This window comes from Pinus tabuliformis, chromosome 6, assembly GCF_031772625.1.
Source record: "Pinus tabuliformis cultivar Carrire ecotype Pingquan chromosome 6, CPIR1, whole genome shotgun sequence".
NCBI lineage: Eukaryota > Viridiplantae > Streptophyta > Pinopsida > Pinales > Pinaceae > Pinus > Pinus tabuliformis.
In genome coordinates, this window is record NC_142292.1 from 1608062403 (window position 1) to 1608088470 (window position 26068).

The 26068-nt window shown below is 41.7% G+C and overlaps 1 protein-coding gene across 1 annotated transcript in view; it reads left to right on the forward strand.

The window, feature by feature from the left end:
* LOC149265032 (vacuolar protein sorting-associated protein 52 A-like) overlaps positions 1-26068 on the forward strand; it is a 296453-nt gene that overhangs the window by 157203 nt on the left and 113182 nt on the right. Inside the window, exons 8-12 of the mRNA XM_089429097.1 lie at positions 3028-3108; positions 3432-3575; positions 3808-3899; positions 24880-24961; positions 25314-25496. Coding sequence (XP_089285223.1) covers positions 3028-3108; positions 3432-3575; positions 3808-3899; positions 24880-24961; positions 25314-25496 — 582 coding nt within the window. The remainder of the gene's footprint in view (positions 1-3027; positions 3109-3431; positions 3576-3807; positions 3900-24879; positions 24962-25313; positions 25497-26068) is intronic.

Genomic DNA, 26068 nt, shown 5'->3' on the forward strand with positions numbered 1-26068 from the left:
ATGTGGTTGATGCTTTATCCTTGAGAGGAATGGAATGTTTGGTTGGAACCTTAGATGTGGTTGATGCTTTGCTCATATCTCGAGCCTTCTTCACTGCTTCTTGGAAAGTAGTGGGGTTGAATGCTCCGACCCAACCTTGTAGAGGTTCAACGAATGCTTCTATGAAGAGCATGGTTAACCTCTCTTACGATTATCTGTTACCATTACTACTATTCACTCAAATTATGGGTATGTGTTTAATCTGGGATCGAGTGCTGTCACCTGGACTAGTAAGAAATAGCAGGCAGTGGCTCTCTCCTCAACAGAAGCAGAGTATCGGGGAGTAGTTAAGGCATCTTGTGAGGCAGTTTGGCTTCGACGTATGCTTGCGGATATGCATGTTTTTCAGACAGGTCCTACTCCCTTGTTCTGTGATAATCAGGGAGTGCTCAAACTTGCCAAGAATCCAGTCTTTCATGAACGAACAAAGCATGTAGAAACCCATTGTCACTACATTCGCCAGCTTGTTGAAGACGGATCCGTTCAGTTGCGATATGTTCCCACAACGGAGCAGCCCGCCGACATCTTCACTAAGCCTCTTGGTCCTGATAAGTTTGTAAAATTCAGAGGGTCTATCGGTGTTGTAAATAGATTGAGCATTAAGGGAGGGTATTAGAATAATGCTATTTAGTGTTTAATGCTCATTCTTATTAGCTGTTTCTATTTTTATCTTTTTAGCAGTTTCTTAGAAGAAACTGGTTGTTTCTATTTCCTAATAGAAACTTGATGTTTCTATTTCTGTAAATATCTCTGTATTACTTATTGAGCTTCATTTGCTCATGTAAATCAATTCAATTCATTCATTGATTACTCCAGATCCTCGGAGGAGCACCAATAGTGCAATTAACAAATTAGTTCATGGAGATCCTATAGTTAGGCTTATATTATATAGAGTATTGCTCATTAGTTTCTTCCTCACAACCTTAGATGCTATGAGCATCAAATATTGTGTTAGCGAATATATTGTTGAGGGTCGATAATATAACTTATCAGGAGATATCAAGGACAATATAAAAAAATATCAACAAACTTAAGAAAAATAAAAAAGCATTCATCAGAAAGTCTTTGAAAAATATTGTAATTTGAATATATCATGGTATAGTAAGGCAATATTATCATTGTTTTGGAAATCTCATGATATATTGTGAGATCGATGATAACACCACGATATTTGCGACACTTTTAGGAGAGATAGGCTCCCTCGCCCTTGTGCTATTCCTAGGATTGGGAAGCCAAGCTCCCTTGGCCTTTGATTACTCGAGATGATATTATTTGATAATACGTTGCCCCCTGTTATCATAATAAACTTTGTTTTTTTTTTTTCTCAGAAAAGGGTGACAGTTTTAGTGCCAACGCTTTTGATGTACTAAACAGGGAAATTACTGATAGTGGGGCTATCGGAGTTTTAGTGATTCGATAATGTTTTCTGAACAAATTTGCTGACACGGGCTTATCAGTGTTTTCGATAAAATTGGCCAGTTAAAACTTTGTTTTTCCTGTACAACATAGTAATTTCGGGCACGCTTTCCAGACAAATGAGAACGAATTTTACGAAACCGAAAGAGGTTTTTGTCCACAACGGACCCATTTAGAAAAACCTCTCTCAGTTTTCTAATAGGTGTTACGGTTTGAAATATTCGAAAGGATATTTGAAAGGTTGTTTTTTAGGATTTTGCAATCCTGTTTTAGTAATTGTTTTCAAAATCATATCCCGGACAAATGAAAACAAATTTTACGAAACTGAAAGAGGTTTTTGTCCACAATGGACCCATTTAGAAAAACCTCTCTCAGGTTTCTAACAACTATCATGGTTTTGGATTTTCGAAGGGATCACTGGACCCTATTTTTCAGGATTTCGTGAGAAAAAAGCTCATGGACAGTTGTTGACTTGGATGCCACCTCACCAAATTCGACTTGCTGATCCTTATCTCCAGCCATGACTCCAACAACAACATGATCTTTAGATGCTAGAAAACTGGTTTTTAGTTAATTTGTCTTTTCTATAAAGACAAAGATTGTGTAATGAAGAAGGGTTGGCCTTTATTGTAAAAACATTAGCATTCTGGTGTATTTGAGCAGATCTTAAATATATTGCAGTTTTGATGAGCATTTGCAGAAAATTCATGTGTTGTAGTTCCCTGTCAGTTTTCTATGTTATAAAAGCTTTCTTTCATCTATGAAAAATGTTAGTATCTGATACTAAGATTCATTGATGCTCCTTTCTTGTATTTATCAACCATTAGTATTTGTTACCTCAATCAACTATAAACTTTGTCTCACTTCAGTTCTTTTTTTCCAAACTCTCAATTTGTCGAAGGATTTGCTGCTATCATGCTTTTTGTAGCTTGCTCATTATATTTGTAGCATTATTTGTTAGAATTGGACTCCATGCCCAATGGTGTGTTTTGTAAACAACCCAACCAAATTTATCCTATGAACTAAATTTGGCCACAGAACTCAATTGCGAAACCTACTACTACAGTGACCTAGAGTAGTTGAGTTTGAGGGAGAGATCTCTCTCTGGGTTGAAGGGCCAGCTTTCAACCTAAAAGAGGTTTGAGGTTACCTTAGGGTTTTTCCTGCAACCAGGGTTTTCACTAAGTGATAGCAACCCCTTTGCAGTGATTGATGACTCTGAGGAGGAGGCTGCTTCTTGGCCACTTCACTTGGCTTTGGTTTCTAGCACCAACAGACCTTGACATCCTTCCTTTGGTACTGAGCATAGACTCATTTTATTTGAGCAATTACAGCATTTTCCTTTTTCATCTTCCTTGTACATTTTATTTTAGCTAGCTTCTTAGAGTTTATTTGTGTTGTTAATGTTACTTCAGAAGTTGCTTTCGCACTACTATATATTTAAACTGAATGTACGTTTCAGTTCCATTGACCTACTTATTGTGGTCATCACTGGAGATTAACAAAATTATCTTGTCATACCTTATAGGATGGTATTAACAATATCAGTTCAATGCTGCATTCGTCTTGCAGGTAGCTGAGCTGAATCTGGCAAGATTTATAGAAGATCTTGTGGTTCCACCAAAGATGATCGACACAATTGTGGATGGAGAGGTAGTCTGTTTCTTTCAAACTGTGGTTGATTAATCTATCAGTGATGCCGAATATATCTATCTATCTTGGCATATTCATTGACTTGATGTTGTAGCACTACACAGTACTGCAGTGCATGAAATATCTGATTTGTGTTCTTTTTGCTTTCAACCAGTGCTGCAATTTCAAGTCAATCACTATGTCCTGACTGATGAGTGGTGTATGTTGTGTGTTGCGGAATGTATGAACAACTGGAGTTTTCATTTTTCCTCCCTGTTAACGAAGGAGCTATTTCAAGTAAGCTGCCATGAGTGATGTCTTCTAATGTTCTAATGTGATTTTAGGTAAATGAAGAATATGTGAGAACGTTGCAAATGCTAAGCAAGAAGTTGAAGTTTATCGAAGTGGATCCAATGGCAAAAACATCTGCAGCATTGAAGGATGTCCAACCTGAATTTGAGAGGCTTCGTCAAAAAGCTATTTCAAAGGTTCGTATATATTGTCAAGATATAATAATAAATATCAAGCATATTCAAACACTCGTTGGAATGATTTCTTCTTCTAAGGCAGGATGAAAAAGTTGACAAGGTTTATCCCATTCTGACATATTTCCACGTAGATTCTGTTTGAAGCTGGGTTAGTCTAAGATTCAATGTTTTAACCTTGATTAGACTAAGAACAAGTTCTGAAAAGAACTTTTGTTCACTATGCAATTCACAGGGTTTTGATTTTATAGTCCAAAAGCTTCAAGCTTTGAAGAAGCCAAAAACAAACATCCAGATCTTGCAACAAAATGTTCTTCTTAAATACAAGTAAGTCACTTTGAAGGCCTGCTCTTCTCGTTTGATAGGTATTCACCATAGACATGGTTTTGGATTGTTACAACCTATATCTAATCTCTAAGACGTTAGATTTTAGTCAGCTTTGTTGTTTGTGGATGCTACCTGGATTAATACTTTGTATTTTTGTTTGTCCTCAGCCATTTTCTAGGCTTGATGGTTGCGTATATTGCAAGTCACATTTCTATTTGCTAGAAATGATTGTGAAATGTTGTACATATACTTCAACAATCCATACTTTTCTGTCTAAAATGCCTATGTGGTGTGTTTTTCCCTTCAAATGTTTAATGCAAATTCCTTCTATCCTGTGTTATTGTATTCATTATGTTTTCTCGAGATATGGTGATAAATATTAAAATGCTTTTGCATAGTGCACAAGATTATTTTTAGTATAAAAAAGTAGCCTGCAACAAGCAAAACAACACTATACCTGTTGAGATATTTGGCTAGTCTTCACTTGTGGTTACGTGCCAGCCTTCTGCATGGATAGTTAATGCCATTTATATGCCAAATTGTGGGTAGTTATGGGTTGTTACACCCATTATTGGATTATTATCTTTTATTATATTTCAAGGTAGGGTCGGCCTAGTCTTCTCCTTGGTGCTAGCACCCTAACCCTACTGGAGTGGTATAAATACACCACCTCCCTCATTTGTAATCTCATGTTATTCGTGTGCGTTTATTCATTATTTTGCCTAAGGGAACCTATACTTCCGTTGTGCACTGTCATAAAGTTTTATGTGTTCATCATTAAGTTGCTATTATATTTCAGGTTTATATTACTGGATTGGAATTTGTTGGAGAATTCACTTTAGATCCTCTAACTCGTGATTTATAACATGGTACCAGAGCTAGTGTGATTTTTTCTCTCTATTCAACACTCTTTAAAGACTTTTTCACCAGATCCAAAATTAGGGTTTCAACTTTGTTTCAAGGCAGTTACAGATCTGAAGTTCATGTTTTAAGCACCCTATTTTTTGGCAGCACCCAGTTTTTAGTGTTTTTTAAACCCTTATCTTCATCAGTGCACCCCTACTCAGTAGTTTTTTTCTTGAATTTTTGGTGAATTTGAGATCGCTGCAGTTTTGACAGGTAAACATCCTTTTTTACTCTTTATTTCAAGCACAAATTGCTACAGATCTGCACCGATATTGTGACATCCTGTTGAAATAGAGTATGTGCAATAAAATACAATTTTCTGATATGATGATAATTAGTTAATTACTTCCTAATGATTTTCAAACAATATTTCTTATGTTGAAAATGTAACTAGTTTCGGTCTTCATAATTGTTGTACTCTTTTCAATATGTATCCTATGGAACAAACAAGAGAAGAAAAGAAAAGTTATTATTAAAGCATGGGTTTCATGCTCTTTATTGATGGTCTTTTAGGTAAAAGCATGTTCTTCGTGCTTCTAGGGTTTGTTAGGTTTTAGGATTTATTGTCATGAGTCAAAGGAGTCAACATCATGTTTATAAGACCCTTTTGGGAAAAATATAATTGTAAAATGAATTATTTTTGATTCTAGAAGGTCCTGGAACAAGGTTACTTGGGAACGGGAGCGGAAGCGGGGAGCGTGAGCAAAAGCGGGGAGCGGAAATGGGAGCAGGGAGCAATATTTTCAAAAGATCTCGGGTCGGGAGTGAATTTTTATATAATATATATTTTTATATATTTTGATGCATATATGTCAACAAAAGCATGTAGAATGATGAAATAGATATAAAAAGCTTAAAAACATGGATTAAACCATATAACATCAATCATCTAGAAGTTATAATCTTCATCAACCATGTCCACAAGTTACAAATTCTCATTTATATAGCATGTAAGGGTGCACATAACCAAAATAGCATCAAGTGCAATCCATATATGAACTGAAAATACATCAACAAATAGGCTCTAAATGGCCTCTAGCATCCAAAAAAATCATGCTACAACAAATAGCTACAGATTATCAAAATCATTGCCTATCTTGGGATCTTTGTCATTAATATCACCCTCTGAGCAATTAACATAAGATAGAAAAAATGTAGCATGTCAAGTCAAGATTTTGTTTGAGTGATGGGTAAATTTTTAGTAGGGTCATGATAGAGGAGTTTGACAACCAATGTCACTAACATGAAGTTACATAGAGGGCTTGGTGCTCTTGATTAAATACGAGTCCCATACACTAGTACATGAAAAAATTCAATGGAAACATTGCAATCCCACCAATCCTGAAATCCTGAAAAACTGATAAGTCTGTTGGATTTTGAGTGAGATCTAAAATTCTACTTTCTCCATATGAAATCCAATGAGGTCGGAACAACCAAAAGAGATCAAGGAGACAAGAGACTAAGCCCACTTTTTCTGCCAAACCCCCTATCAATCCATACCTAGAAGTATCCATGATAAATAAACTCAATACTCGATTATCAAATGACAAGACATAACTTTAGATTCGGGAGGCCCACCGTCAAACATACGATCAATACAGGTGGGTGAGGGACCACATGGCTGGTTTAGGTGGTAGAGAAATGGCACAAGGAGCTAGCAAGAGGTATCAAGGGGTTGCTGGCTGACGGCTGAGGCTCATCATGGTGAAAATTTTCTCATGGGGATATCACCCACAAAATTGTGGGTAACATCTGGCTCCAACTGGGACGTGATCTCTCAAAGAAGTGGACTAGGCTGCTCGAATGGGATGTCACGAGAACTCCAACAATCTCTTGGTCACTGTAGACCTATTATCTGCACATGTCAAAGATCAAAGCCACAGGGCAACATGTTTTTCACAGTGTCTGATGATCACCCATGCTTAATGTTAGACCATAAACCAATATGCAATCTAATCTATCATGAGAAACATCATATGCGGTTAGTTCTAATGCAAAAATCATCATGCAATGCATCCTACCCTAACATGCACATAGTAATGTTTACTACTAAGTGTAACCATAAAGCGAAGACAACCAACATATCATCACATGAATATACATATGCCTGCCAATATAATTACTCATGGAGAAACCCTCAAATCGAATGTGGACATAGTCACATGGCGGACGAGGCGGGAAAATATGATCTCCATTTGAGGTAGAGGGAGGTCCTTGGAGAAAGAAAACTGGTCATTCTAAAGGTCCAGGGCTCCCCATCTAGGTACAAAATGGAGGAATGAGTGACTACTTTCGAGAACTCCTCATCACAATCACTGCTTGTAATATCATGCTTTGAGGATGTCACATGGTTGTGATGAGAGGGTAACAAAGGGTAAGAGAAAGAAGGAATGCAACAAACAAGTCTCTTAATGTGATGGTCACAACAGGGAGGGGAGGTTGCGGAGTGATCATAATCCCGAGGATGGGTCAAAGGGTTCCTCCTTGACACCATATTCAGAAAAGGGAAAAGGGGCATGGTCACTCGAGGTGATACCAAAAGGGATGAGGGACTTACTTAGGGAAGACTCAAGGTGATGAACAAGAGGGGAAGGCAAAGGGGAGGGCGAAGTGTCATATTCGATGGGATTTGCTTCTCCGCCATTTAGAGGTTCAAGTGATTTGAATACATAGCCATGAGGTGGGTAGGTGGGAGCCTCATTGCTTTCGTTATTATAAGCATCAAAGATTGGGCCTTCATTAAAAGGAGAGTCAAAGATTTCCATCAAAGATTGTCCTTCTTTATGCAAGAGAAAATAATAATTCTCCTTCCTAAGGGTATCAATGGGTATGTCATCATAAATAGCGCTGAGGGGAAGGGAAGACCAATATCATCCTCATCCTCCTTGTCGGTGTCATAAATGGGAGCACAATCAAATTTAGGACCAATGATTTCCCATTTCTCCTTTTCAATGTGGAAATAATCTTCAATGTCATTTTTCAAGGGGCTAATGGGATCATCTCTCTCAAGGTTTTCAAAAGAGGATTCATCGGGAGTAATATCCTTGAGAAAGGTAGGATTGGTCTCAATTTCACTTTCCATAAATTCATCCTTCCCAACACATGTGTCCTCAAAATCATCTTGCCCGTCTTGCAGTCCCAACGAGGACTCATCTTCCTGCTCATCACCGAGGTCCTTGAGGCCATCTTCATCTTGTTTGGTTGACAAGCGGGACCTCTCTTCTTCTCTCTTATCTTGAAGAACAATGGCTAAGGTATTTGTTACATGATTCTAGTAGTATGCTTCTAGGAGGAGAGCATTAGTAGGGTTCTTTTTATATTCACATTTCATCTTATGAAGCTTCACTTCTTCATCATATAAGCAGGAGAAAACTTCATTAGAATTATATTCCCTTACTACCTCCCTGTATGACCTGCTATATTCATCAATTATTTCTTGTGTGATTTGGAGGCTTTCAGGATCCAACTCTTCGTCATCTTTAGAGGATATGTCTTTCATTTCATTGTTATTCGCACCCAATTCCATAATTGGGATTTTCTCATCATCCTCATCTTCTTGGTCATCTTGGTCATCCAAATCCTCATCTGGTGATGAGCCATATTTCTCCTTGATCTTGTGAGACAAGGAATTAATTGCACCAGTGTAATAGGCAAGTTCCAAGAAGAGATAATTTGTGGGCCCTTCTTCATGCTCCTTCCTTATGCTGTCGAGGTTTGACCTGCTCTTGTCATAAAAAATGAGTATGAAGTCATCGTTCCTGTCTATTAGATGGTCACAAAACTCATACCACGAATTCAATCTTTCCCATAGGTCTTGTTCTTCTTCGGGGCTAATGTCGTGGATACTTTCTTCAACCATTTTTCATGATCTTGGATATAATGCGAAAATGGAGTCGCTAGGGTGAATTAAAATGCCTTCACAAATGCCTGCTTCACCCTACAAGCTTTGACTTTGAAGTTCAATGAGGAACTAGAACTTCGTTCCTCCATTGGATTGGCCAATAATGATATGTCAATATGTCGTACGGGGAATAAAACACACATCTCGTCCTCGACAACGGCGCCAAAAATGTTACCACTCAAACCAGTAGGGGACCTAAAAGGGGTTCCTAAGAGGGCAACTGCTAGGTTAAGGGCAATGTTGGAGGCTTAGCCCACTGTCACCAATGCTAAGTCTCCCTGTTCTTTACGGACTTTCACTGATGGGAGGAGTCTCGGTAGTATAGGGATCACTTGTAAAGTATATGTCGATGGATAGGTGAGAATGTGACCCTGAAATCCCTTCCCCACGGATGGAGTGAAGAATGGAACTTGCTTTCTCTTTAAGCAAGGGACTTGGTCCACCAGAGGTAAGGGGTGAGGATTGGAGGGTTGAGGAAGAAGGAATAGGCCTATAGACGAGGTTCTCAATCTCTATAATCCTTGGGAAAATTGGATTCCCAAATGGTCCTTAGAAAATAATCTTTATTTAGAAGTGGGACCACACGGGGCCATGTGGACCTAGTCTAGTTTCGGGGATGGAATGTAGCAACCAACGATGTTCCTATTCTGGAAAAGGTGAAGGGAAAGGACCAAACAAGAATATTTACTTCAAAAGGTTGATTTGATCCTATTGAGGTCTAGCCTTGGGGATGCCTAGGCAAAATTCAATCCTAGAGCTAGGGCTTGGGATTCCCAGAGATTCCACAGTTAGAATTGCCTCAAATTTGGAGGAGAGGGAGGGGACCCACCAGCGCAGTAGCCTGTAGGAGATCGAAGTTTTTCCTTGGGTCAATTACCAGGAGATTGATGCCCTAGGTGATCTTTGAAGGCTAGACATGGGAAGAAGTGATTAAAGGTGAAAAAAGTGAAGGGGTTGACCAACCTTTTTAGGGATCAGTGCCTAATTGACTTGGGGATATGGAGTCAAGGATGATGATGAATAAGAACTTGGTTTCTTGATCAAGGAGGCCCAATAAAACAAGTAGGTGAAATAAACAAGATAGTGCAGGAAAATTTCTAACGGGCTAGACTTAGAAATTTCAAGAGGGGTGGCAAGTGAGAAATAAGTGAGATGGAATAGGGAATGAGAGAGGCAGTCATGGGCCACAATATGGGGCATAGGAGTAGCTAGATAAGGGGAAAGCCCACACCTGGGTATGTAATGTATAGGAGGGAGCAGTGGTGGTACATAAGGTGCCTCGACCTTGATTTTTCCACCCTCCTTTATATGCCTTTTGCCTTTTATGAATTTTCTTTAATTAACTGCTTGGGGCTCAAAGGAAAAGAGCATGATGTGTAAGATATAGCAATGATTACCCCCTTCAAGGTAGGGTGGTTCATTGCCCTCGAGTTGTTGGGACAATCATGGGTTCCTGAATGATAAAGGAGGCTCATTTAGGGCCTACTGAACTAGGGCAATGGCCATGGATTAGGGTAGAGCTCATGTATTGGCTTTTTCGCACATGCTAATTATTTTTTTCCTGACCATATTTTGCATTTTGTGGTACAATTTCCTGTTAAATGTGGCCAATTATGCATTTTCTTCTTTTTTTAGCTGCTTCAACCTTCGGGGCATCATTCTAGGCCTAACCCAAGGTGGGGGAAAGGGGATAGAGAGGCTAGCCCTATGTGGACCCAGAATGGGAATGTGGGCCCAGGTGGGAGAAATGATGAATGGGGTATAATGAGTGGGAAGGGAGTAATGTATGCGGGTAAAGGAGCGGGACCATGTACCCAAAGTTGGGGTCTCCCATGTAGTACCACCCTATAAACAAATGGTCAATAAAGGAGATCCCACGAGACTAAGATTCAAGGGTAACAACCAAAAGAGATCAAGCAGACAAGAGTACAAACTAAGCCCATTCTTTCCGCCAAATCCCCCCATCAATCCATACCCAGAAGTATCCATCATAAATAAACCCAATGCTCAATTATCAAATGACAAGACATACCTTTAGATTCGGGAGGCTCACCTTCAAATATACGATCAATACAAGTGGGTGAGGGATCACATGGCTGGCTCAAGTGATAGAGAAATGGCACAAGGAGCTAGCAGGAGGCATCAAGGGGTTGTTGGTTTCCGGCTGAGCCTCATCATGGAGAAAATTTTCTCCTGGGGATATCACCCACAAAATGGTGGGTAACAGGTACCTCTAGGGTTTTTGCTTGAGATAACGAGCATTTAGGGTTTGGTGTTGCTTATGACTAGAAGTTCCAGAGTTTGGATTACAAGTTGCTGTCTTGGTTTTTGAGATGCTGATGATGTATAAGCATAGAATAATGTTCACAGTATTGAGGAGAGTTGTTGTTTCAGACAATTTTGTATTCAGTTGATGAGTAGATAATATTGCCGACAAAGAATAGATAAATCATAAGACAAAGTTGTTGAGGTTGTCCAATAGGGTTTGGTGTAGAAGCAGATTTGACTAATCCTATGGTTTGATGTACAAGCAGATTTGATTGACCAGATATTGTATTGCAGGTTTTTTTGTATTGATTTTTGAGAATAGGTGGATCTAATTTGAAAATTGTGAAACTTCGTCCGTTGTGGTGAGCTGAAGGTTGGAGCCTTCAGGGAAAGTAGCAGCTTATTGAACATGGTGGTAGGTGCAAGGTAGAAGAGTGCAATCTCCTTCACGCTGGACCCTGAAAACACTTCAGGGTGGCAGAGTGGTGCTAGGATAGGTTGGATCCTGCACGGGGTGTTGGAGCATCCTTCCAGTCGAAGCCAGTAAAATCTAGAGTGTTGGAGTGTCCTTCAGGTCGGAGCATGTAAACTAGGGCGTTGGATTGTCCTTCTAGTTGGAGCTAGTAAAATAGGGCGTTGAAGCTCTTTAAGGTTGGAGCCTATAAACTAGGGGGTTGGGGCCTCCTTTAGTTGATGTTGAAAACTTGGAAGTTGGAGCTTCCTATTGATATAAATTATTGAAGACAAATATTTAGAAACGTTCAATGGTTTTTCTCCCACCTAAACAATCTGTTGTGTATTGTCGTGATGTTGTGCATTATTGAATGGTGTTGTTTATAGTTTATTTGATGTGATGTTGGTTTATGTCTTGATCTAATGCGAATGATAATTAATGCTCTAAGAAGTTTATAAATTAACTTATTGAAGGAAACACTTATTCAACCCCCTCTCAGTATTTCCAACAATAAATGGGTGCAAGAGGGAGCTCACTTCAGAGTTCGAAATGAAGGATCTGGGTTTAATGCACTATTTCTTGGGATTAGAAGTGTGGCAGAGACCAGATGAGATCTTCCTTAGCCAAGGGAAGTATATAGTTGAGATCCTGCAAAGATTCGGGATGATGGATTACAAGTCCATGGCCACACCTATGGTTACAAATCTAAAGTTCTTGAGTGATTCTTCTTCATATTTGGTTGATCCCACGACAAATATATGCTTTGCAGTGAACACATTGAGAGAGTGCACGATTGAGCTTAGACATGTACATTTGGTAGTAGGAAAGCATGTATTGAGGTACTTGCATGGTACGGTTGGATATGGACTCATATATGTCTCAGACAGTGAAGTAAAGCTACAAGGTTATACAGACTCTGATTGGGTAGGGAGTGCAATAGACAGGAAAAGCACATTAGGATGTTGCTTCAATTTGGGATCAGGTATGATCTCATGGTTTACCAGAAAAAAGTTGTAAGTGGCAATTTGTAGAACAAAGGCAGAATAGATAGTAGCCAATGATGCAAGCTGTGAAGCAACGTGGCTTCAAAAATTGATTGCAGGGTTATTTGATCTAGAGTTAGATCCAACTTTGATAATCAAAGTTGTGTGAAACTTTCAGAGAATCTAGTCTTTCACAACAAGTGAAATCATATAGAGATCAAATACCATTTCGTTTGAGACATGGTACAGAAACGAGCAGTGGAACTCTGATACATATCTTTAGATGAGCAGACAACAAACATTCTCACCAAGCCTTTGTCTAATGTGAAGTTTGAATACATCAGAGATAAGCTTAGCGGGATGCAAAATGTACACCCTTGTTGAGAGGGAGTTGTGGTGTTTTTGCTATAGTGGGTAGATACTCTCCCTTTGGCCAAGGGTTTCCGAGATCCATCATGTGAAGTGGCCGAGGGAGTAATGAGGAGCTTGGTATAAGTCTTGCCTACGCCATGTCAAGAGGCTAGGTGTGATTGGGACTACTAGGAGAGAAAAAACATCATAGGTACTTGTAGCGTAGTCTTGAGACTATGTGGCAGTCTTGCCCATATCATCTGAAGTGGTTGGGTGTGATTAGGACTACTAGAGGAGAACATCATGGAAGAATACCTTCCTCACTAAGAGGGAGTGTTGATGTTTTATAGAGCAATAGAAGGTATTCCCTTCAGTGTTGAATTTTCTAAGTTTATCCGTTAGAAACTTAATCCGTATTCTGTTGGTTTATTTCTTCTACTTGTAAATTCTGAACAAGTTATTTAAAACATTTAAATACGGGAATAAACACAATACAATCACAACATCTACAGATCATTAGCTGAAAGAAAAACAATCACACAAGTGACACCGTTAGTTTTCGACAAATGTCCCCCAAAAAACCCTATGCGGGAAAACCGGTGCAGCTATTTTGAGGGTTTATTATTATGCAGTATTTCCTTGAGTACAATTGGGTGCCGAACCGGCTCACCCGACAGAGAAAAACACACTACAACGATACCTCTCTATTCAGAAACAAGTATTCAGAAAACTTGTCCCACGAAACCCTCTCAGGCGACTCTGAAGCTCAGCGCTAGCCCTTTTGGCCTCTGCGTCAGCCTCTTGCTACACTGCATCAACCCCAGGACCCTCTGCGTCAACCCTTTGAGGCATTGCGCAGCCTTTGGGACCCTCTACGTCACTCCCTCTGACTTCTGCGTGGATGACACGGTGCCTCTTGGCTCTGCGTTGTCTTTGCGTGGCCTGCTCTGGCTGCTGCTCTCGCTCTCTGCTTCTACGCTGGTCTCTTGGCACTGTCTCTACCTCTCTGCCCAGTACTCACTGCCCCTTGCTACTGATCACTGATTCACTTTTTCTTAGCAACCCCGCTCTAGCAAAATGAATGATTGATCACTCTAGTGTGTCTTCCAATTGACCCTCAAGCCTCTTCTTGTACTTTTCTCGTTGGTCTTTCAACGACCGAGATTAAATCTCTAATCAACGACTAACATTAGATTTGGCTTGGTCCATGACTTTTGGAACCTTCTAACCCAGTTTTATATTAATACCCATTAATATTTTATTTTTCCTATGCTTAGACTTAGGAACTCCGTTAAAATATTAATTATTTTAATATCTCCCAAACCGGGTACAATCTGTCCAAACCATTTATGGGTCTTGGAGATCTCATGTGCTTTAGCCTCTCCACTAATTTTCATGGGTAGAGCACATCTGATACTACCCCAAATCAACATTCCCTCTTAGCGAGGACTGTGCTCTAGTAATACTCCTCACTGAGCATTACTCTGATTATTCGGCACCAGTACCTATGCTGATGCTAGGCCTCCTCGCCCAACATCCTTTGCACTACTGCATCATGTACTACTGCCCATGGCCCTGCCACTGCCACTGCTGCATCATGTACTACTGCCCATGGCCCTGCCACTGCCACTGCTGCATCGGCACGGCAACTCCCTCTGCATCTGCGCTGTTGCTGGTCCATTCTCCCAACACTGCATCTGCACTGCATCCCCTCTCATCATGCTGCATCGTGCCAATGCATACTACTACTGAACTGCAACTCAATTACTGAAAAGTAAGTAACTGATCCACCCAATATCTGACATCCTTGTCAGGCTAGAAACACTCCCGATGCTGAAGCTCCCTCTGCTGCTAACAAGTGCTCCCTCTACTGACCTCTGCGCTGCTGCAACAACTTCCTGCATCTCACACCATTACACACCTCTCTGTGCCATCCTGCACTGGTGCAACACTCCCGTGCCTCTCGCACTGTTGCAACCTGCTAGCCTCGCGCTGCTCGGGGACTCTTGCACTGTAGCACTCTCTGCCGCTTCATCCGCATCTGTCTCTACCGACATCCGCCAGTCTTGCTACTCCTCTTCAGGGCTCCCGTAGCAAGGTATAATCCAAGAGGTTGGGTACCTCAAGGATCTTGCCCCTCATCACCTGTAGTTCTCCTGACTATAGATCGATGTCTCTCCACTTCTTCTCTAGTGGCACATGAGCACGCATGGCACAATTGTCATCCTCGTTGACTTCTTTCTCTGCCTTCGCTGGCACTGCCTTCGAGTCAGAAGCCTCTCCCTTGTTCTTCTTCCTCAGACACTGGTTCGCATAGTGACCCAATTCCCGATAGTGGAAGCACTTGACCTTGGAGAGGTCCTTCTTCTTCCTCTTCTCCTGCTTTCCTGCAGATGCCAGAGCTGCATCCTCTTCCTCTTCCTTCTTGATCCAGACTCCTTTGCTGCTACTTCCCATCTTGGTCAGTCGTCTGATCTCTTCTTGGCGAAGAGCCGCCCACAATTCTTCCCAATCTGGAAGACTTGCCCTGCCCAGTATGCTCTGGACAAATGTCTCCCACTCCTCGGAGACTGCTTTTAGTGCGGTCCTCACCATCAACCTCTGATTTGGCGTGGCCCCTATGGAAGTCAGTTGGTCCTGGATCTCCTTCAACCGACCGAAGAAGAGATCTATCTGCTCTCCCTTCTGCATCTGGTATGACCTTAGCTGATTCTCAAGTAACATCTTCCTCTGCATGGAAGTATGATGGTACAATGTCTTCAAGGTATCCCATATCTCCTTTGCCATTTCCTTGTCGGCAATATGTTGGACCACATGATCCTTGACCCTATCAAGAATGATGCATTTTGCCTTGGCCATTGGCTCCTCGTACCTCTCATTAGCTACTGGGTCAACTGGGATAGCCATTACTCTCAAGGTGAAGCCCTTGATGCGATGTCTGTCTAGAATGGACAGGATCCTGGCCTTCCAGACCACAAAGTTGGACGCTCCGTCAAGCCTATTTTGATCCCTTAGCCCATTCACAACCATCTCTTTGCTCTTCTTTGTCGACTCCTCCAAATCTCTCTACTTCCCGCTTGGAAATTCTCGGTTCGACTCCTCCGAGTCTCTTTACTTCTCGTTTGGAAGTTCTCTTTTGGACTCCCTTTGAGTCCGGATTTCCCTCTTGGAAATCCTTCTGCCAATCGTCAAGTTGCCCCTCTCTGATCGTCTGTGCAACTGCAACACTGATCCAGATCCCTTGGCTAGAAATCTGCCTCGGCAACAACTCCCTCTACCTTGGTTTTGCTTTGTTAGGTACTGTTCTGACCACAGTACCCCACCAGCTTCGCTCTCGCAAACTGCCCACAACTTCCTATGCCCCAGCAACTGAAGGACTGAACCTCTAGGCTTTGCGCAATCTTGACACTGGCAAAAATAGCTCCCTCAGCCACTGCGTCAACCCTCCTAGTTGCTGCGTGGCTTTGCGTGAGTCTCTTTCTGCCCTCCTTACCCTCCGCGTTGGCCTCTCTCTGGCCCAGACTGATGAAGCAGTCCCTGTGCGTCAACCCTTCCTCTGTCGCTTTCTGCAAGGATAGGCTCTGTCACTTGGGACAACTGAATCTGCTACAAATGCTCTACTCAGCTGATGCCTTCAGCTTTCCTGTGATTTGCAACCACGCTCTGATACCATGTTGAATTTGCTAAGTGTTGAAGTTTCTAAGTTTACTTAGTTATAAACCCTCCATGCACTTTAGCTGATTTATTCCTACCTACTTGTTATCTTCCTTAACAGGTTATTTACAATGTAAATACTGGAAATAAACACTAGTGCATGCTCAACATATTACAGATCAACAACTAAAAAGAAACAGAAACAAACACGCTATATGACACCATTATTTTTGGACCAATGTCCCTGGAAAAACCCAATGTGGGAAAATTAGTGCAACTATCTAAGGGTTTTCTTATTAAGCAATATCAGAGTACAATCTGGGTGCTAAAACTGGCCTACCCAAAAAAGAATTTCCTTGGCAGTAATACCTCTCAGTTTCTGACAAATCTACTGGTTGAAACCCCGGATAATCCTTCCGGCAGCTACTCAGCACCAATTTACCCCAAAACACAACGTTTGCCCAATTTGGACTGCGTCAGCCTCTCTTAGCTCAACGCTGGCCTAACGTCAGCCTATCTTGGCCTGTGTTAGCCCTAGGAGGCCCTGTGTCAGCCCTCTGAGCCTCGGCGTTAGCTACGCTGGCACTCTGCGCAACACTTAGCTGTCTCTGCGTGAGCACTGGCTGCTCCTGCGTCTCTCTCTTTGGCTGCTCTATTGCTATCTCGACACTATCTCTGCCTCTCTGTCTCTCTGTACTTAATGTGTTGGAAATACTGAGAGGGGGGGGGGTGAATCAATATTTCTTACTATTTATTTTTTAATTGTTCTAGTGATTGCCAACAACCTATATAGATATGTAGATGTATACATAGAACACATAAATCAACTGTTGAATTTAATGCTTTTATTAGAACTCAAGACAGTGCAAAGAAATAAATACAATATAAGTATAAATTTGATTGTGAATAGTTGCCAAGCTCCAACTTGGACTTCAGTGAGGCTCCAACCTCCAGAGCACCAACTCTGTTTTGCAGTGGTTCTGCACTTAGGAGCACCTACCCTAATGACTTCAGTCCTGTTTAGTTCTGAGGCTCCAACCTCTTGGGCTCCAACCCAACCTTGGTATAAACAGGTATGCTGCTGCACTCTATTCAGCTGAGATTGTCTCACTCCTGCTCTCCTGCCTCTGCTGCTTCTGTTGCCTCTACAGCCTCCGCTGCTTTTTCTGCCTCTTTTGCCTCTGCTGCTTCTACTATCTCACCCTTGGGTTCTTCACCACCATAACAGCACCAACAGTTCTCTGTTTCTACTGTTTTATACATTCCCATGCCTTTGTCCATTCGTTTCCGCTTACACCGTCTCTTAGGCTTCCTCCTCAGTCGCTGTCGTTTCCTCTGACTCGCTTGATCTTTCAGCTTCCCTCCTCGATCGCTGTGACCTCCTTTGATCACCAGAACCCCACCTTGAACCACATTTGCTTTTCACAGGGAAACAAAGATTCATTTCTGCCAGATATTGAAGTCGAACAGGTAGAAGAAGTTGCAGGCATGTACATATTAAACAGAGTGCAAGCCATTTTTCACAGAACCAAGCCGGACCTTTAAATTGTACAAGTCTGACGAAACTAGAAAACCCGTCACAAACATTTACCTCTAAGATGTAAGTATTACCTCACAATCAAATGCAATGAGCTACAATTTCCTTTTGTTTCTGTTTTATTCCAAAAAAAAAAACACGTAATCGTGCCCATATTTGCCTCTGCCGCATTCGCAATCGCAGCCGTTGATCACCCTCATCCAACGGTTCCCGCGTCGCTACGGCCTTTTGCTTGCACATTAAACCTTGTGCAGCTCCTCACCGTTGATTACATTCACTGCTTGATCTAACGGTGATCGCGCCTCCTGCCTTTGTTAAGTGCTCACGCGTTAACGCGTGATTGCAGCGGTTTCACGCCCGTCACTTCAGCCACGTGTCGCGCATTAACTGGATCACGTGGCCATATAAAGAAACTGCCTTGGGCCCAAAGGCGGTGCGGGGAATATCGCCCGCCCGCGAAACCGCCTGTCCCCCGATTGTTAACCTCCGCGCGACTTTCTTGCATAATGGCCGTTGGATTTGCCACGTGGAGATCTAACGGCTCACGACCTCCGCACATCTTTATCACCTGGTAGCCGTCGGATCCGCCCGTCGTGCTGTATCTGCCGTCCATCTCTACGTCCTCAAACGTCCAGCGATTGAAAAGCTTCACTTCGGGCTGTGGTAAAACGACCGCCATGGTTTCTCCTCCTACTCCTCTGCACACCATAGCTTCTGCGAGAGTAAAAACCGTGCAACACAGCCTCACCACGATAACAAAACCTCTGCGATAATAAAACCTCTGTGACAGATGCTCTCCATTTGCTCCGATGGCTCTGTTCTGCTGTTCCTCTTTGGCTTCATCTGCTCCTCTTGACTCCGTTCCGTCTGCTCCTCGACTATTGCCCTATTGACATCAATGACAATCTGTGTCCAACATAATGCCCCTCAGCTGCTCTCCCGATCACTGATTCTATCTCTCTTAGCAAACCCCGCTCTAGAGAATAGAATGACTGATCACTCTGGTGTGTTCTCCAAGTGACCCTCAAGCTTCCTCTTATACTTTTCCTGTTGACATATCAACAGTCGAGATTAAGTTCCTAATCAACGGCTAAGATTAGATCTAGTTTGATCTATGTCTTTTGGAACATTCTAACACAGATTCATATTAATACACATTAATATTTTATTTTCCCTAAGTTTAGACTTAGGGACTCCATTAAAAATATTAATTATTTTAATATCTTTTGATCTGTTTAGAATCTGCCCAAACCCTTTCTTGGTATTGGAGATCTTATGTGCCCCAACCTCTCCACCAAATTTCGTCGTTAGAGCACATCTGATGCTACCCCAAATCAACACTCCCTCTTAGCAAGGATTGTGCTCTAGCAATACTCCTCACTGAGTATTACTTTGATCCTCCGGCATCGGTGCCTGTGCTGATGTTAGGCCTTTCTGCCCAACATCCTTTGCACTGCTGCATCCTGTATTGCTGCCCATGGTTCTGCCACTGCCACTGCTGCATCTGTACGACAACTCCCTCTACATCTGTGCTGCTGCTGGGAGAAAGCCTTTCTCCCAGCACTGCATCTGCACTGCACCTCCTCTCATCATGCTGCATTGTGCTGCCCACTGCTACACTGCAACTTAGTTACTGAGAAGTAAGTAACTGATCTCCAAAGCTGACCTCCCCGTTGATCTAGAGACACCCACTGATGCTGAAGCTCCCTTTGCTGCTGACAGTTGCTCCCTCTTTGACCTCTGCGCTGCTGCAACAACTCCCTGCATCTCGCACTGTTGCACACCTCTGTGCCATGCTGCACTGGTGCAACACTCCTGTGCCTCTCGCACCGCTGCAGCCTACTAGCCTCGCGCTGTCTCGGGACCCCTACACTGTAGCTCTCTCTGCCGCTTCATCCGCATCCGTCTATACACGAAACAACCAGTCCTGCCACTCCTCTTCGGGGCTCCCGTAGTAAGGTCTAATCCAAGAGGCTGGGTACCTCAAGGATCCTGCCCCTCATTGCCTGTAGTCTGCTTGACTACAACTCGATGTCTCCCCACTTCTTCTCACGTGGTGCGTGTGCACTCATGGCACAACCATCGTCTGTCAAAACTTCTTTCTCTGCCCGTGCTGGTGCTGCCTTAGTCTCGGAAGACTCTCCCTTACTCCTCTTCCTTGGACATTGGGTCGCATAATGACCCAGCTCCCCACAGTGGAAGCACTTGATCTTGGAGAGATCTTTCTTCTTTTGCTTTTCTTGTTTTCCCTCAGATGCTAGGGCCACATCCTCCTCCTCTTGCTTGACCTTGATCCCTTTGTTGCTGCTACTTATCTTCGACTGCCTTCTGATCTCCTCCTAGCGAAGAGCTGCCGACATCTCGTCCCAACGTGGGAGAGTCCCTTTGCCCAGGATACTCTCAACAAATACTTCCCAATCTTCTGAGACAACATTCAGGTCTATCCTCACCATAAGCTCCTAATCCGATGTTGTTCCTATAACAGTCAACTACTCTCAGAACTCATTCAGTCCTCTGAGGAAGGTGTTAATCGATTGACCCTTCTTCATTTGATACGACCTCATCTGATTCTCGAGCAACATTCTTCTTTGCACAGAAGTATGCTGATACAGCTTCTTGAGAGCCTCCCACATCTCAAATGCTGTTTCCTTCTCGGCTATATGTGGTACCACATGATCCTTGACCTCGTCAAGGATAATGCACTTGGCCCTCGCCATCGCCTCTTCATACCTGTCATTATCATTTGGGTTGAGTGGGACAGCTATTACCTTCAAGGCAAAGTTCTTGACACGATTCCTGTTAAGCACTGATAAGATTCTGGCTTTCCAGACTGCGAAGTTCGATGCTCCGTCCAGTCTATCCTGGTCTCTTACCCCGTGTAGTGCCATGATGCTCCTCTACTTCCCTCCTGGAAGTTCTCTGTTTGACTCCTCTGAGTCTCTACTTCCCGTCTGGAAGTTCTCTTCTGGACTCCCTATGAGTCCTAATTTCCCTCCTGGAAATCCTTTTGCCGCTTGTCGAGATGCCCCAAAATCTTATCAGTGCTTACCAGGAATCGTGTCAAGAACTTTGCCTTGATCAAAGTAGGGGGCATCTCGACAAGCGGCAAAAGGATTTCCAGACTGCGAAGTTCGATGCTCTGTCCAGTCTATCCTGGTCTCTTACCCCGTGTAGTGCCATGATGCTCCTCTACTTCCCTCCTGGAAGTTCTCTGTTTGGCTCCTCTGAGTCTCTACTTCCGTCTGGAAGTTCTCTTCTGGACTCCCTCTGAGTCCTAATTTCCCTCCTGGAAGTCCTTTTGTCGCTTGTCGAGAAACCCTCGGTAACAACTCCTCTGGTCCTGCTTTGTCAGGTACTGTTCTGACTACAGTGCCTCACCAGCTCCACTCTGCAATATTCCTCCAGCCTTCTAGACCCCAGCAACTGCCTCTCTGTGAACTACATCAACCCCTCATTGCCTCACGCTGGCGCTGCATCTCTTGAGATGGGTCTATGTCAGCCCTGGGATGCCCTTCGTCAACCCTCTGGCCCTCTGCGTCAGCAACGCTGGCCTTTCTGGGGCTCTACGCAGCTCCCAACTTCATCTGCATGGCTGTGGCTAGCTCTGCGTCATACTCCTTGGCTTTTGCATTGCTAGAAACAACTTCTGTCACCTGGGGACAGTTGTTTTATGCTACTATTGCTCCGCTCCACTGATGTCTTCTAGTCCTCCTGTGATCTGCAATCACGCTCTGATACCATGTTGAAGTTTCTAAGTTTACTTAGTTAGAAACCCTCCATGCACTTTATCTGATTTATTCCTACCTACTTGTTATCTTCCCTAACAAGTTATTTACAATGTAAATACTGAAAATAAACGCTAGTGCATGCTCAACATATTACAGAGCAACAACTAAAAAGAAACAGAAACAAACACAGCATATGATACCATTATTTTTGGACTAATGTCCCGAGAAAAACCCAATGTGGGAAAACCGTTGCAGCTATCTGATGGTTTTCTTATTAAGCAATATCAGAGTACAATCTGGGTGCCGAAACCGACCTACCCAACAAAGAATTTCCTTAGCAGTAATACCTCTTAGTTTCTGACAAATCTACTGGCTGAAACCTCAGATAATCCTTCCGACAGCTACTCAGCACCAATCTGCCCCAGAAACCCCACCGTTTGCCCAATCTGGACTGCGTCAGGCTCTCCTAGTCCAGCGCTGGCCTAGCATCAGCCTATATTGGCCCATGTCAGCTCTCTGAGCCTTTGCGTCAGCTCTCTAAGCCTCTGCGTCAGCTCTCTGAGCCTCTGCGTCAGCTACGTTGGCCCCTCCAGTGCTCTGCGCAGCACTTAGCTGCCTCTACGTGGCCCTGCGTGAGCATTGGTTGCTCCTGCATCTCTCTCTCTGGCTGCTCTGCTGCTATCCCGACACTATCTCTGCCTCTCTGTCTCTCTGTACTCAATGCCCCTCAGCTGCTCTCCCGATCACTGATTCTATCTCTCTTAGCAAACCCTGCTCTAGAGAATAGAATGACTGATCACTCTGGTGTGTTCTCCAAGTGACCCTCAAGCCTCCTCTTATACTTTTCCTGTTGACATGTCAATGGCCGAGATTAAGTTCCTAATCAACGTCTAAGATTAGATCTGGCTTGATCCATGTCTTTGGGACCATTCTAACATAGATGCATATTAATACACATTAATATTTTATTTTCCCTAAGTTTAGACTTAGGGACTCCATTAACAATATTAATTATTTTAATATCTCCTGATTTGTTTAGAATCTGCCCAAACCCTTTCTGGGTATTGGAGGTCTTATGTGCACCAACCTCTCCACCAAATTTCGTGGCTAGAGCACATCCGATGTTACCCCAAATCAACACTAAGTCTATCCGTTAGAAAATTAATTTGTATTCTGCTGGTTTATTTCTTCTACTTGTAAATTCTGAACAAGTTATTTAAAACATTTAAATACCGAAATAAACACAATACAGTCACAACATCTACAGATCATCAGCTGAAAGAAAAACAAACACACAAGTGACACCGTTATTTTTGGACAAATGTCCCTGGAAAAACCTAATGTGGGAAAACCGGTGCAGCTATTCTGAGGGTTTATTATTATGCAGTATTTCTTTGAGTAAAATTGGGTGCCTAACCGACTCACCTGACAGAGAAAAACACACAGCAACAATACCTCTCTATTCGGAAACAGGTATTCAGAAAACCTGTCCCACGAAACCCTCTCCGACGACTTTGAAGCTCAGCGTTGGCCCTTCTAGCCTCTGCGTTAGCCTCCTGCTGCACTGCGTCAGCCCCAAGGCCCTCTACGTCAGCCCCGTGAGGCACTACACAGCCTCTGGGACCCTTTGCATCACTCCTTCTGCCTTTTGCGTGGATGATGCAGTCCCTCTGGGCTCTGCACTGTCTCTGCTGGGCTCTGTGTGGCCTGCTCTGGCTGCTACTCTCGCTCTCTGCTTCTGCGTTGGTCTCTTGGCACTGTCTCTGCCTCTCTGCCCAGTACTCACTGCCCCTCGCTGTTGATCACTGATTCACTTTTGCTTAGCAACCCCTCTCTAACAAAATGAATCATTGATCACTCTGGTGTGTCTTCCAACTGACCCTCAAGCCTCTTCTTATATTTTTCTCGTTGGTCCTTCAACGGTCGAGATTAAATCTCTAATCAACGGCTAAGATTAGATTTGGCTTGATCCATGACTTTTGGAACCTTTTAACCCAGTTTTATATTAAAACCCATTAATATTTTATTTTTTCTAAGTTTAGACTTAGGAACTCCATTAAAATATTAATTATTTTAATATCTACCAAACCAGGTACAATCTGTCCAAACCATTTTTGGGTCTTGGAGATCTCATGTGCTTTAGCCTCTCCACTAATTTTCATGGCTAGAGCACATCCGATGCTACCCCAAATCAACATTCCTGACTACAATGTATAATATATATTATAGTATGTACAACAATATATATTTATAAATTATATATTTGTATTATATTATATATAATATATAAATATCAAGTATCAATAAATATCTCGTATATCTTATATCAATCCAGTAATGTTTACTCAATCATAAAAATGAAATTAAGGTTGAGAGTTTTTCAAGTATGTTATTATTGATCAGAAGGCAATAATTACCAAGCTCTGAAAATAAGAAAGAATTCAACAAAATTCACTGATTCGACTTGTATATATATACATGATGTGACACTTCATTTGATCAGTTGTTCATCATCATTATCTCTCTTCTATAGCAGCCACACGTGGGAGCAGATAAAGGATGAATTGTTTGAAGTTTGAACTTGGATTTTGGCACAGATTTCTAGACGATTTAGAATTGTAAACCTTGCTGCAGAATAAGTTCTCCTAGAAGAAAAGTCACTGGGTTTTCTCCCAAGTTTGAGTTTCGCACGGAAAATTTGTTGTCTCTATTATGCATGGCTGTCCTTTTATGATCTTTATTGTTTCTGCTGCATTTACTGTTGAAATCTTCTGTATATAATTTCTCAATGATATCATTAGTATTAGATAAACTGTTTGAAGATCATTAGGTAGTAATTATCAGATCAGAAGATTGGTTTCTACTATGTATCTTTATTAGATCAGAAGAAAAATCAAATTACCAAGAATTATAATGTATGTATCTTGAAGAAGAATCAACATTACCAAGAATTATAATTAGCGTAGTTGATGTATAACTATAATAGAAAAAGGTATTTTGGGTTTTTTAGAAAGTGTGGAGTAAAACTAATCTTCTGGGGAAGGTAAGGGAGGGGCCATAATCCTATTATTTCTTGATTTTATATAGATGGGAGTTACCTTTAATGACCATAATTCATTGATAGTTTATATAGTTTCCCAAACTCCTATTTGTATATAATATCTATGAAATGATAAAAGACTTGAATTTGAACTGCAGATATGTTGCTGCATTTCTTAAGGAGCATGGAAAAGATGTCTACCATGATATATATTTAGCCTATATAGATACATTGAACAAGGTATGCATTATCTTTTAAACATTTCTTGTGGAAAATAATACATCTCTCTTGCATTAGTTAGTTTTGAGTAAGAAGGCCTTTTTAAAAATCATTGTGTAGGTCAAGCCTGAATTCAAAATTCCATTGTGCCTATATCTGGGGACACAAATTGAATGGAAATATTTTAAATGTTGGTCATGGTTATTAAATTGATGCTACTGTGTATTTCTTCACTGATTTGCAGAAGAATCATTCCTGTTAATTTTCAGACTATAAATCTGTTTTTTCCTTCGCGTGAACTCTTTGGAAAACTATCTTCTGATCTCTCTCTGTCCTTCTAATGTATCGTCGACCTTTACCAAAATTCACGCAGGTACTTAGTGCACATTTTCGTGCATATATACAAGCATTAGAGAAATTGCAGTTGGACATAGCATCTGCAAATGATTTGATTGGAATTGACACAAGAAGCACAAGTTTATTTTCTAGAGCAAGGGAGCCATTGAAGAATCGATCAGCTGTTTTTGCATTGGGTGACAGAATCAATATTCTGAAGGTGTGGTGGGTTTATTTTGATCAGATTATATTGTGTCTGCTCCAGTTAAAAACTTCAGTTTGTTTCCTCTTCTTTGAGATCAATAATTTTAACTGTAAGTTTTTATTAGATGTTATCTTTGAATCTAATTCTAATGATCAAGAAGCAATGTAGAAGTCATTGCCTCTTGATTTATTTGATTTCTTTCTGTTCTTTCTATTTTGTCTCATGGATGCCTTTTCTCTTTTAGAAGTATTCCCTTCATTAATTGTGAGTGCCATAATCAACATTTTTCCTGTGCATAAATTTTGGATCAGAACATATTTTTATTTGGGTTCATCAAGTAATTGGAATTCAAGTAAATTAAGAGGCAATGTACAAGTCATTGCCTCTTGATTTATTTTATTTCTTTCTGTTCTTTTTATTTTTGTCGCATGGATGTTTTTTCTCTTTTAAAAGTATTCACTTCATTAATTGTGAGTGCCATAATCAACATTTTGCCTGTGCATAAATTTTGGCTCAGAACATGTTTTTATTTGGCTTCATCAAGTAATTGAAATTCATTCTCTGTTGAGCGACTGACATTTTGGGTC